General features: G+C 36.1%; 1 protein-coding gene across 1 annotated transcript in view; it reads right to left on the bottom strand.

The window, feature by feature from the left end:
- Positions 1-1,012: 1,012 nt before the first annotated feature.
- MPP5 (membrane palmitoylated protein 5) overlaps positions 1,013-14,718 on the bottom strand; it is a 37,106-nt gene continuing 23,400 nt past the window's right edge. The window contains exons 6-14 of the mRNA XM_009283525.2: positions 14,244-14,405; positions 11,004-11,081; positions 9,908-10,091; positions 8,698-8,769; positions 8,159-8,230; positions 7,257-7,424; positions 6,297-6,499; positions 4,780-4,890; positions 1,013-2,592 (exon numbers count right to left, since the gene is read on the bottom strand). Of these exons, the coding sequence (XP_009281800.1) occupies positions 2,416-2,592; positions 4,780-4,890; positions 6,297-6,499; positions 7,257-7,424; positions 8,159-8,230; positions 8,698-8,769; positions 9,908-10,091; positions 11,004-11,081; positions 14,244-14,405 (1,227 nt within the window). The 3' untranslated portion in view covers positions 1,013-2,415. The remainder of the gene's footprint in view (positions 2,593-4,779; positions 4,891-6,296; positions 6,500-7,256; positions 7,425-8,158; positions 8,231-8,697; positions 8,770-9,907; positions 10,092-11,003; positions 11,082-14,243; positions 14,406-14,718) is intronic.

The raw sequence follows: 14,718 nt of genomic DNA, 5'->3' as shown, positions 1-14,718 counted from the left end.
ATAAAAACAGCTTCTGTACACCATTTCAGAAAAACTGGGGAGACAAACATGAGTCAAATACATTAACAGCATGATTTACTGTGACTGACACTGCCTATGAACACGGAATGCCTAAGGGGGTTCAGCAACCATCTTGAGCTGATTGTGACTGCAAGAATTTGGACAGTACCTACGTAGCTGAGCTAGGTTACCCTTGACGAACACATTTTACTGCTTTCCACCTTCTTGTCCAACTATGAAACAGTCAATACCAAAAAGCCTAATACATCTACAATGATCTTTCTTAAAAAAGGGTAGAATCGATACAATATTTTGTCATCTATGAAACACTGACTATCCAATATACCCAAACATTGTAGTTGTCATAAACTATGGATTAAACTGAGAACGTGCCTGCAATGTGAGGCAAAAAGCCATTATTTTGAATATCCAGCCCGTAGGCCAACTGCTAGCACATTATTTCTAACACTGAATTGAACTAAAGATATTAAAGTTTCCAACCCCTTTTCTTTCTGAAGGGTCATTACTTATCCTCACTAATTGCTTAATTGCTTTTCAGCCCTAAATACTAATTAAACCAGCAAATAATTTCGCTTTCTAACAAGACACAAATGCACTCTATACTTCCATTTTTCAATACAAAAATGTACTGAATGTTAGTTCAGTAACTAGGATAGTTACCTGACAATTTCTTTGTATCTGCTGTATACTTTGAGCTCTCTATTAAACTATGGGTGTGAATTTGTTCCATTAACATTTGAAGAATATATGCAAGACAGAATGGGAAAAATCAACTTTTTCATCCTTCAACATTAAACAGGAGTGAACTACACATTGATGCAACTCCAGTGTTTTACCTGTAGTAACAAAGAAACACTACGGCTAAAATTAAGAGATATTCACAGTCAAGGTTCTTTGTGCTACCCAAAACCAAAACAGCCAAGATACTATTAGTTAGCTTCAGCGACAGAACAGCCCTACTGCAGATGCATAGCCTTACCCAAAACCAAAACAGCCAAGATACTATTACTCAGTTAGCTTCAGCGACAGAACAGCCCTACTGCAGATGCATAGCCTTAGTAGTTAAACCTTCACAGCTCAGAATCATTCGAGGATGCAGAGATGTTCCAATCTGCTTTGCAGAACACACTACGATACAGACAGACCTTGCCTTTTGTTCACTTCTTTCAAGTTTTTTTTGTTTGTTTTAACCATTACAAATATTCCCCTTTCTTATGACTTCTCAGTCAGTTACCAGTGTTTTACACATACTTTCACTGCAGTACTGAGCAAAGGCAGGACAATATGTTGGCTAGTGAATTACAATACTCATTTATAACGCAGTAGCTACATTCAGCTATTTTAATTCCAGTTAGTTATCCATTAGACCAACAGCCACAAGATGAACCACTTGCAGAGATTAAAAAACCCCACTATCTTCCAATGTTCAGCACATCAGTCTAGTTTAGTCAGTACTCTGTTATAAAACATGAGAACTTAAGTTGACTTTTAAGCAGCATGTCTTATAACTATATATTTTTCACAAAAATATAACCTCTGCCTTTCTAAATATCTCTACAGATCTGTGGAAAACAGCGGCTCCAATTGGTCAATATCTTTTAAAGAAAATTCCATAAAAATATCACATCTAAAAGATCAATATAATATTCATCTTTGATTGGACCTAAAATTAATGTGCAGTCAAATCTGATTTAAAAAGTCTTGACTAAAAAGACATAAGGGTTGAAATATTTACATTATACACATTTTCCAATTACAGTGCTATTAGAAAATGGAATGTTTTGGGAATTAAAGAATGTTTTGAGAATTAAAATATTAACTCAAGCCTCACAGGGCAGCTCCAGACCAGAGCGGCATCTTCATTCTGTGTATTTTTTGAACAGGAGAGATTTCTCATTAACGTTTTTCACGTGTAGATTATTTCTCTGCCCAATGATCTGTAGAATTATTCTCCTGAACTACCATCATGTCCCACAAAGTCATTAAGTTAAGTGTTAAATAACATTCATATTTATAACTATGTGACAGCATAGACTGTATATATACACACACTTAAAAATCTTTGATTTCATAAGGGTGATTCTAGGTAAAAAAGGTGGATTTATGTATAAAAGTAGTTACTAGAAAAATCTATCTAAAGCTTTAGAATTTAGTACTGACAAGGTCTCCATTTCTAGACCACAGAGAAAGAAAACTTGGACAATCATTAGATCAGTTAAATCGGCTCACAAGCTGATAAGCGTATTTTTTCAATAATACGCAATTTCACTAGCAAATGATGCAGCCACTGAGGTCTAGAGCTCACGCATTTATACTAGAATTGGACAGACCTACACACGATCTCCTTGGAAAGATTACTAGATTGAAGTCCATTTGTCCCTTGGAATTGCTCTCTCATCGTAGCCAGGTAGAGGGCACCCACTGGGGTTCTGTGTCAAGTTTGTTTATTAACCGAAGTAACTCTTGATACGCCTTATCAAGATCAGAATTCACAACTGCGGTATCAAAGTAGTGGCCATTGTTCTGTTCCATTTCCCTTGTCTTCTCTATGATTTCTCTCAGCTCTTCTGGCTGCAATCAAAAACAGAATTAGTGTACGTGTGTAATTCTCCCCCACAGCCACAGAGTAGGGAAAGGTAACAACTCGACTCAGAAAAGTCTTTTACACAAATTTTCATGGTATTACTACCAGCTATTGAAAAGTTTACAATAACATTGAACCATGATACATATTTGAAAGCTAAGGGCATTCAAGACAATCCTTTCTGATTGGCCATAAGTGGCAAACCAGCAAATAACTGTCCCAGACCGAAGTAAACGAAGAAGATCTAGCACTGCGCATTTTATGACATTCATCTTACTGAGGCTCTTAAATCACATTTCTGAAAAATAAGTTAGATTGCTGAGCCCATTATCATTCTGAAAAAGACTGGAGATGGCAGAGAGAGTGTGAGAATAAGTTTGAATGGCGTAGAACAAGACAGCGTTCCTCTGAAGATGTAGCACTACAAACACCAAACAGCCAAAGGCAACAGCTATCATTGAAGTATTTTCACCAATAAACAGCAATGAGAACCACAGTGAGCGCTATATATTTAAGTTGATCAAATCACCATAGCATCAGGTAAATGACATTGCAGAAAAGTGGAAAACATGATTTGGGAGCTGGAAGGAAGTATGTTAAAAGCAAGAATATTGCAGATATAGATAAATGATGCAGAGGGAGAAGTAGAAATGGCTTGTTTTACTTCAGATTTTTTTGTTTACACTTGGATTCTAAAAGTGTGTGTGTTTTTCTCTTCTGCAGCTTATTTTTGTATTACAAAGGAGTATTCAGGTATAATTTTTGAGATAATTTTCTAAAGAGGATATTCTCAAAAGGGACTTCAGGCCTTCAAGATTTTTTTTCTAGGCACTATACACACTTAAGAAAAATCAAGGCCACATACAGGCATACATGCAAGAAATACCCTTTTCTTTATGAGGGGAAGGGGTTTAACATAGTGGCGTTTACCCAACTGAAATAAATACAACTCCAATAAGATTAATCAGAAAGAAAACAGGCATAGTTTAACACCAATAACAGTGTATTAATTTTTATTGCAAATGGATTCCTTGATTACTGCAATAAAAAAACCAGGACATACATAAGATGAAGTATTTCCCTAAAATAAAGTTTCATTCATTGCATAACCACGAAGGAGGAAGCATGCCCTTTTAAAGTCCACGATTATATTTGACTCAGGCAAATAAAAATAAAAAAAGAAAAAAAAAAAAAGAAAAATCTCTCTGTTTAAAGACTTGGACTTTAATGAACTTTTAGATCTTATATCCAGGCAATACACCACCCTTGTACCAAACAAGGAAAGCAAAACAACACAGCCGTAGAACACAGTGAGGTACAATTCCTGACCAACAGCTGTATCAGGAGTCCCTTTGAGTTACGCTGGGAAGACTGTTCTTCCTCAGTATGAGCTGCATTATGTTCAATTAGTACTTTGAAGACTCTATGGTGGCAAAGTGCTCCCACCAACCACTGTAGGGTAGATTTCAGTTAAAAAGCTGAAGATCAACACATTTCATTATCCTAGCAATAAGTACTTTGTATCTCATAAGCTGGTAAGGACCTTTTCTGAGCTTTCAGACATCCTGGTTTAATCTATGGGTTTCAATTCCATTCTGCAGAACTAACTTCTCATTAACTAAGCGATCTGAACTGGATAAGTTGAGATCTTGACATGACTCTGGTTGAAACATGAAAAGTGATCCTACAGGATCAAGATCAAAATAACTTTATCTGAAGAGTTTTGGAATACATTTTCAAGTAAATGCTTTTCCAAGGGCAGATAAGTTCTCAAAAGAAAAACAATAATCATTTGCTCCCTAGAATTACTCTTAGGTTTACTTGAAGACAAGGTTGGGTTTTCCACAGTTTTGAAATAAAGGGTCATATTTTTGTACCCAAATGCAAGGGCCACAACTGAGACATTGTGCCCCAGGATTATTAAATTAGCAGTGGATTCCCTTGCCTCATACCTCTCACATTCCATGAGGTGAAAGCATCCTGAGCTCTTCCCTTAGTATGGTCTGCCTACTAATCTGGAGCACACAGATCTCAACTACACCACTTCCCATATATTGTCAGTACTATTACCATCTCCCAATTCCAAACAGAGTATACAAATTTGTTTACCAAAAGCATTCCAGACCTGTAAATAAAAAGCAGCATGGTTTCAGAAGAAGCGTTGGACACATTACCTTTGGGTTTTTCCCTTCTTTGGCCAATAAAGCACGTAATCTCTCTTGTGAAGGTGGTGCAACAAATATTATGTATGGCTTCAAGTCAGAATTACGTAGTGTCTTCAGTGACTGCAGAAATAGGATTTATTAAATATTTAACAGTTCCACACGACAAGGGCATTTAATAATGCATTATTCACATGCTATAATTGATAATATACTCTTCAAACACAGTGACAATTGTACAATATATTAACAGCAGTATAATTAACCGTAACAGTATTATCATTACCACTCATGAGTTCAGTCACCATTTCCTACAAAATTGATATTCCAACATTTTTCATCTTCGTGGAACCCAAACATTTACTTTTGTTCAAGAATATTCTTCGTAACTAAACTGAAGGAACATATCTTTTGGTATGCAAAAGGAAAAAAAAAAGTCACCTACCTTGAAGTAAGTTTCCTTGCAATGCTAAGGAATGGTATCAGCTTTTAACAGAGAGAGGAGTCTTTAAATACTACAGTTTACTTTAAATACTACAGCTTAACCTTTTCTGTTTTGAAGATTAAAAAACAAGGTATCAGATCCACTACTACTGTATGCTTAGCATATTTTTTTGGCAGGTTACATTTGTATTAAGAGACAGGAAATAAAAAGAACCAAACTGTAGTTTGATTTTTCCAAAAGGTTCCCTCTATGTGTCTCGGGACAAACAACTTGTCTCCGAGATATATTTTTATAACCACAGAATTAGATCAATTTTCAAAGTATTATGAATTTTCAGCTTATTACAGGCTTTGCGATACCCATGAGCTATTCTAAAGTACCACGTGGTCCCAACTGGTGATGGCTAATTATAGCTTCAATACTACCAGACTTTACTGACGTGTCTGAGTTTTAGGGCTTCTTTTGCAGCATCTGTAACAGCAGCAGACCTCATACATATCGTATGTATTAGAAATGGGCTGTGTTCCAGGACTCTGCCTCTTCCCACGTTTGACTAAATTTCCAAGTTGAGGTCTGTATGCATAGTTTATCCCTTCTTTCTCCATAATCAAAAGGTCATAGGTAAAGAGCGTTCCAATATTGTTGATGTGATATACTTTAATCCTATCTGTTATGGAACTGCATAAACTTCCCCAAAATGCAGTTTCCAAGTATAATCACAAACAACTTCCTCTCCACCTTCAAAAACCTCAGAGCTCACAGAGTAATTGGAAGACTGAGAGACACAAATCTTATTTAGTTTTTCAATTCAGATGGTTTCCAGATACTTGAAGCCGGTGAGAACTAAGGCCCCTATTACCTTTAGCACAGATAAAGAAGATGCGTATATTTCCAAACAAGGAACAAGAAGGCTGTACTCATAACACACTAAATGGAGTTAACTGAGCACCACTGAAAGAAAACTTGGAATAAACATGAAAATGGACCTTGAAAACACATTCTTTTATATAAACCAAATACAGCTCTTTAGATTTTCACAGTAGCTTCTGCAATTAAAATACGACAGGCAACAGCTTTGCCATACCTGGGTATGAAGATTTAAAAGGCATATCTTGCCAGAGTTGATTACTTGCCGCACAGAGTCTATGCTAGTACCATAAAGGTTCTTTTCAAACTCTCCATATTCAATGAACTTCCCTGCAGCTATGTCACTCTCAAATGCCTGTCGGGAAATGAAATGGTAATCCCTGCCAGCTACTTCAGTCTCTCGCCTGCTCCGAGTAGTATCTACAAACAAGAGCAACAAAAAAGAAATCAAGACAGTGATACACCTGTAGAACTGAAGAGGAGAAATAAGTATTTCTCTTAGGAGAGACACTGCTAACCAAGCAAAAAAAGGCACTTGAAATATCCAAGAAATGCAAGTATTTTATTTTCTACAATAAACATCCCTGGACAGATTAAGTTGCCAAAGGCTGAACCTACATTTAGAGGTCTTGTTTACATTATCTAGAAGAAAAAAAAATAGTCAACAAGGAAAGGAATAGTTTCATCTGTGCAGCTGCATTCTGGATGTGAAAACAGCTATTAGTTGTTTATAACAAGTTATATTGTTAAGCTGTTTGTAAACCTAATTTAGGGTACATTACACATTAAAAATATAAAATTCACTGAAACGTAAGTGGTTTGGGAAGGCACTAAAGCCACCTAAGTTTAAATTTATGCAGGATATGTAGGTTAAAAATTCTTTGACCGATGTACTAGTTTCTTTTTTAAACTTCTGTAACTCACTCCAATTTTATTCAAACTGAAATATACGCATGTCTTATAATGCCTCTATAACACTGTGTTGGGACACTGGATTTGCATTGACTTACCAAAGCTACTTTTCGCCACACAAGATGTAACTTTATTTGTCCTTTATCCAAGAGCTGACTATATCCTGCTCAAACCCCTCAAACTCGTAATTGCTGTTTTCAACACAAAAGGATTTGTCTGCAGACAATGTTTAGAATAAGCAATTGTATCTGTCCATCAAACTTACGGGGAACTGCAGAGGCAAAGCGATCTACTTCGTTATTCATAAGTCGCTGCCGCAATTCATTCTGGCCACAGTTCTGTGGGCCGATCAGAACAATAGGCCGTTTCCTATTTGCTGGTTGATGATACAGTGACATTTCCTCATAGGTCAGAATTTCCTCATTGTCATAATCTTGAGGGAGGAACAATAAAATAGTCACAACATACTTTACTGCTAGTTGCATGTATTGCCCGTCATGTGGTATCAAGTTTCAGGCAGCTCCTGACTCTCTGCCCAGCATCTAACTGCAAGTCACCAAAGCAACAGAACCCCAAAGATCATCACTTGCACAGTAAGATAAGGCTTCCCCCCCCCCTCCTTTCTGGAGAAAGAAATGTGTTTCCACTTACTGCTGATATAAGTAGTAGCATAAACTCAGGAAACAACTTTCTTGCCAAGGAACAAGTTTCTAGTACAAGAATAACACTTTATGCCCAACAACAACAACCGTCATCCCAATCCCAAAGTACTTTTGTAAGAATATAGTACAAATAGCCTACAAACTCTCTGTGGAGAAAGTTTCCATTTACTAAACTTAATTATGCAGAGTGAGATGATACTACAAAACCATAATAAATTGGTTCATCATTGTAAAATTATGAGTGCTTCCATGACTAAAAAGCTATCTTTTTTCACCCCATCATCTGGTTTTTATTAAAGACTAAATGACCCTACAAATTCTGCCACCTCTTTTACATTTTTCACTACATGCTATTACAAGCCATACTACTGCTCCCAAACAGAACATAATCAGGCAGTATTTCTAACATCATATCCTGAATTTCAGCATTCTTTTCACAAGGCTATTTGTAGAATCTTTTATAGTTGCTTCTAAGTGCACACACTGTGCAAAAGATGTTGCTTACCATCATTTTTATTTGCATTGTATAAAACCTTTTTCCGTTTCTTTTTGTTTTTCTTCGCGCACCAGAGTTTTCCTAACCAAAATAAAAATCATCACAATCAAATACCCATACAGTAAAAAGCTTCTCATCCCACCCACTATCTGGATCTTTAAAGTGGAGAATTTATTCTGCAGTTTTGAAAAGGCTTAATATTCTTCAGTTCATTACAACGGTTTGGTGTATTAAGCAAATGTCGCATGCCAAGGTCTTCAACTGAGTCATGGCAGATACAATTCTTTAAGAAAAAAGGGGCTTTCCAGATTCCCCTACATCATCCTAATTACATTGCACATAGTTATGAAAAAAAACCACGTGATTTATGCAACAAAGTGCTAAATTCAGACCTGTATTTACATGAAGAATTTCAAAGACTCATCCCGCTTGTATTACAAAAAAATGGAAGAATTTTCCACAACTCTACAATGACAAGGTTCCAGATATCACTAATTAGCACCTCTTATAGAGTTAGATTGTTTTTCCTTGGAAAGCATATACCCAACCTGATTTTTCTGGCTCCTTGTCTTCTTCTATGGTTTGCTTCATTGCTTCTCTTTGTTGCTGAAAACTTTTTCCTTAATACAATTTAAAAAAAAAGTACAAAAGCAGTTAAAATTTAGAAACTATTTCCATACTTTTTTTGTAATGACTCACTCATTTTACTTTTTCCTAAGCTTTTACATCTTTCAAGGTTGTAGTAGAATATGACATAAGAGAAATTTAAAAAGATTTAATTTAAATTTAAAAAGTTTTAATTAAAACTTAAAAAGAGAAACTAAAATTGCTGCAAAGCCTGTTTATTGCTTCAAAAATACATTAATCAAGAAAGACTTTGCAGAGCATTTGTACTATTCTGGACAGTTTTGCCTGGAAAATTGAAACTACTGGGAAGACTACATTTCTCCACTATGATGATATGGTTTTCTAATTATTTTTGTATGTTAAATGTGTTCTATTTATACTAAATCTTTTGAACTTCAGCTTGAAAAAGATTAGCCTATATTTAAATCGGCGTTCCTCTCAACTTACTCAAATGTCAAAGTAACAGTGTGATATTCTATGGAATTTGAAAAGTTTTTTGTTCACTGTGTTCAACAGATCAGCAGATCTTTAATGGACTAGAGTGCAGTACATATTTCAATGCAAAAATTATATACTGACTTCAGTTGTCTGAAAACCCTATTACTCAAAGGCCCCCAGCAGTTAGAAAGGAAGCATGACTGTTACAAGTAACCAAAGCTTTTTGCTAAGTGAAAACTTGCAGAAGAGTTACCACGAAGAGAGAAACATTTTTCCATTTTTCAAGTATACTAAATATAGTAAGAAACCTAACAGCTGCTCTCATTTCCAGAGAACAAGCAGGCTGAAGTCCCACGTTTCTGCCATAGCCAGCAGAGGGAACTCTGAATCCACAGAGTCCCCAAGGTGGAGGAATAAAGGAAGAGGAGAGTAGCTCTTGAAAGGTGAACTGCAGTGGAAGTGGTAGGTTTACTCTGCATTTAGCATCTGTACACATGGAGATGCCTCTAAAAGGTCAACCTTTTAAGTAAGTGAATTACATAACCAACAGCGAGCTCTGTTGCAAAAGGTTCAAAGTCACAGATATTTAACGTAATGGATACTTAAGAGTATACGAGTCTCTGAAAACCAGAATATTGCCCCTATGGCTATGGGAACAACTGGCTGTCAAGCTTTTTCTAGAGCTTTATTTACCAGGGATAAGGCCTGCCAGTGGCTGATTATCTTCATCTCCATCTCTGTAAGCCTGCCACCAGTTTGGATCTTCTTGGCTGATCACATGGAGTATATCTCCTTTTTGAAAAGATAGGCCTAACTCTCGGCAGGGGACGTAAGGGTCATCAGAGGGATCATAGTCAAAATGCGCTTTCACATGTATCTGTGGAAGATCAAACGTAAAAATAGAGGAAAAAAAACCTGTGACTTCTGAAGAATTACACCCCATCCTCCTGTGACTGCAGTGGAGCTCCGATATATAAAACCACCAAGATCCTATAAAATGGAAACTTTATCTGGGGCATACAGGAGATACTGGGATGGAATCGTTACCTAGCTTAGGAACGGAAAAGACAGTCGTGCTAGGTTGGAGATGAAGGCCTGTATTTAACTCTTGTTAATTCTAAAGTCTATGCAATTTCCTCGCCATTTTAGGACGCAAAAACCCCTGAGCTACTGATTTAAGTTCTTTGCATTCAAAAAGTATCAGAGATGTTCTGATTTGTTTATAATACATACACAGATTGAAACCCTTTGCTAGGCTTTAGGTGAAGTTTCACTTGTAAAATATTTTACTTTGTCACCAACCATTAATGTTTTTGTTTGGCTGTGATATAAATCTGTGGATTCTTTCTTCAAACTGTTAAAGCTGACTCAAGGAAAGTCTGTTAGCTAAAAAGACAATGAACAAAGTTTCCAGTATACAGACTTTTCCTCCCAAAGCATATTTGCAAGTTCCAGCATTCCAATTTTTATATGTGTATATATATATATAAAAAAAAAATAGAGAAACTGAGAATTTCAAAATAGAATTTCAGAAGCACAGGTGGTTCTACTTTTATAATTTCTTACTATTTTAGAAACTGAGTTAAAATCATACTAAGAGTTTCAGCTTAACACCATCTATCATTTTCAATAGTTAATTCAGGTGTTAGTCTGGTAACAATTAAACCAATTTAAACAATTTTTTGTTTTTGTTCTACAATGTAAATGACCTACAGAAGAACTTTCTACACATTACTGGAAAAACAAGGTATTTATCACCAAGCTCATGAACTTATGTAGAGCTACTTACAACTGTCTCCTTCGCAGGAGGTGGCTTGCTCTGCTGACTGGGAATCAATACAAAGGTCAGAGTACCGTGCATGTCAGCCTGAGATGAAAAATACACTCTTCATATACAGTATCAAAATATGGCTTAAGGTTAAGAATTTTAATAAACAACATATTTTAGAAAATGCTTCAAAAATTCCCATAAAAGGCAGTTCCTAACAGCACATCATCTACCCCTTAACTGGTTTAAAAGATATAGTACAGACACAGATGCAGTGATTCAGCGACAGGCTAGAAAGCCAAATGTTGATATTCAGATTTTAAAAGCCCAGCATTCTTGATTATACATAAACTATTTCTATTTGAAATGGAGCAGCTGCAATTCTGTCAAGCAGAGACTTAGAAGAAATGGAAAATAATATTCTCTTGTCCTGTTCAAAAATACCAACAAGTGGATCTATGCTGGGAAGAAAAAAAATATATAAAATATTATTATTTTTCTAAAATTGCTTAAGTGGAACAGTGTTTTCAAATCTAAACATTTCTACTATGATTTTGTGCTGTTAGCATTATTAAAGTATACAAAACACTGTTTAAAAATTTAACTAACACACTCAAATCCTGCATCTGCAAAGTACTTAATATCAATATTGCAATCACCCCCCTAAGAAAGTAGAACATAATAAATGTCCTGGCTTTAAAGAATTTTTATTTGTTTTCATACTCTTGTATACAGAGTGTGTTTGCACGCATAACGAGTATCTAGATAAAATGCAAGTGCCAACCCGTGACAAGGTCTACACGGGTCTCACTTCTTCCTATACATCATTCCATGAACCGTAACACAACAATTTATGTTGCATAAAAGCAAAGCGTATGCATGTGTATCAAAAAATTCAGACCTAAGGCTTAAATAAAGTAACCATAACTGAGCATAACATGATTAGTCTGCAGGAAAGGAAAATCCACAATTTTCAGTCAGCATGCATAGTTCCACTAGGAATGCATAGAATTTCACAGTGATTGTGTGAAGAGTCTTGTCTAAAGTCATGCGCAGTTTATCATCATTTGAGTAGCAAGTGGTGAGACAAAATTAAGAAGGAAAGTAATTTCCTTCTGTGCTTCTTTTAAGTCTTTTGGGGGGACTGAAGCATTTTAAAACTTTAATCCCACATTACAAAATACAAAAGACAACATACAAAGAATTAAAAATATTATTTTAAATTAATGATTTTAAAAATACATTTTAAAAATGAATTTTTAAAAAAAATTTCAGCAAATAATTTTCTCTTATGTTAACGTATTGTGGTTTTAAATCTTTTATTCTGTAACTCTAGGTTGCAGGAGCTGCACAAGAGCAGAACAATCTCTCTGCAGAGAACTAAACTGCCAGAGTTGAATTATCTGTCAAGCATCTCCAAAACACTCTTTTCAGAAGCACAGGGCTTAGCTAAATATGGCTTTTTAAAAAAAAAAAAATACAGATGGCCATGGAGACAATTACAGAGCGTGAAGAATCTCAGATATCTCTGATCCAAAAAACACACGGAGATTGAAGGCTTTTCAAATAACTGTAAGAATCTTTTTAAATGGCTTAAAAAAACCCCAAACAAACCACAAAACCCCCACACATTTCTGCCTCTACTTCCCTCCACTTGACCTCATTCCATGCATTAGCTGAAAAATTTTAACAGCAAATTTCAGAAAAAAATCCAACTAAAGGTGTAAATTGTCCATTAAAAAATACAGTCTTACTGTAGCATGAGACAACTTCATCTATGGATATTGCTGCCTATTCTTCCTAAAATAATGCAACCTACAGCAGAACCCACGTCTTTGTCCTGATTTTGATTCACCTATAGAGCATAGATCTAAGTAATTCAAAGATTTACTAAATATATTTCTCATTTTTTCCCCCCAAAGACCCTATTAAATAAATGCTAGTGATACAAAACATTGGAAATATCCAAAGTTATAAATTAACTTTTTAAAAAATTGTCATTTTCATCTGTTTTCACTTTGACAGAATGGTCTTGCCTGCTGCAATCAGACCAAAGATTCATAGTCACGTTCCAGATGACCCATCTTGGACACTGATTAACAGCAGGTGCTGGGAAAAAGCATGAGAAAAGAGCAATATTGGGCAACAGAAAATACTGGTAATTCCCAGCTTTTGACACTCTACCTCACAGGGTCTTTCAGAGAGAGTACCTCTGCATTTACTAGTTCCTGATGGATTTCTTGCCTGTTGTACTGACTAGGTGCTTTTGAACTGATGTATAATTTTGTCATGAATGGAAAAAGTGTAGTAAACAGAAAAATGTCTATGCTGGTAAACTGCTAGACAAAACGGCTTTTATCAGGAGGGAAAAAGTAAGAAGTCTAGTCATGTAAAGGTCCCGTTGTGATACCATTTGTTGTGGGTTAAGTCTGGCCAGCAACTAAGCACCCACCAGCTCCTCACTCACTCCCCTTCCCCAGCAGGATGGGGGAGAGAATCGGAAGACCAAAAGCAAGAAAAACTCATGGGTCAAGGTAAAGGCAGTTTAATAAGTGAAGGGAAAAAAACCCAACCCAACAAGTGATACAAAGGCAATCACTCACCACCCAGTTTTTATTGCTCAGCATGATGTTATATGGCATGATATATCACTGTGGTCAATTTGGGTCAGCTGTACCAGCTATGTCCCCTCCCAACCTCTCACTCGCCCCTAGCCTACTTGCAGGCAGGGGACAGAGTGAGAAACAGAGAAGGCCTTGACTCTGTGCAAGCACTGTTCAGGAACAGCTAAAACATTGGTGCATTGTCAACACTGTTTCAGTCTAAAACTGGCCCAAAACACAGCATCATACAAGCTGCTAGAAAATTACCTCCATCCCAGCCAGACACTACCATAATCACACAGCCATACATTTATTAATTGTGGACTCAACCAGAGACAAAGATGAAAAATCACGGCTTTTCAGAGCTAAACAAAGTTGTTCTTAGAAATCATTAAAAGCAAGTCTCAAGATGATAGCTTGACTCTTCCACATTTGTAGGCTTCATTTTTGCAGATAACTGCCATTATACTTATTAATATCATACTATGCATCAGAAAGAAAACTTGAAATGGCCCTCCACATATAAAGACTAGCTATCAGAATGAAAATACTTTTAAACTAATGCTAAATATGAGTACAAATGACAAGCAGAGCCAACAGGCTTCAGTCTTATGAAATCAGTATTTTTTGCAGGGAAAACAAGAAGTGTCCAACTCACCAACAGGTCAAAAACTTCATTAACATCTTTTCCACGAATCTCAATGCCATTAATCTCCAGAACTTCGTCCCCTTCATGTAACAGCCCACTCTTCTCTGCAGCACCTCCTTTCACTATTCGACTAATGATAACAGAATCCATTTCATTGCGAACAGTAGCACCCTGCGTAGTAACAACACATTCTGAATTTACTATATCTATGAAACTCAAAGCCATCTATTGTATATATTCCAAGCGAGTGGAGAAACATTTTTATATTGAAAGAGAATGCAACTAACAGCTCGGATGCATACACCCAATGCTCCAGTTTAAAAAAACCACCACTTAATTTCTTTAAGCTGCACTAAAGATTGAAGAACTGAATTGCTCCACACCATGAGATTCATGATTTTTTCAAAAACGTTTTCCTAAGGAAACACTTATTTGAAAGATGCAAAATAGAAGATGAGAGTTGCTAAAAAAAAAAACAAACATG

This window comes from Aptenodytes forsteri, unplaced genomic scaffold (assembly GCF_000699145.1).
Source record: "Aptenodytes forsteri isolate BGI_AS27 unplaced genomic scaffold, ASM69914v1 Scaffold486, whole genome shotgun sequence".
Lineage (NCBI taxonomy): Eukaryota > Metazoa > Chordata > Aves > Sphenisciformes > Spheniscidae > Aptenodytes > Aptenodytes forsteri.
The sequence above is the reverse complement of the archived record's forward strand: the minus strand, read 5'-3'. Positions and strand labels throughout refer to the sequence as shown.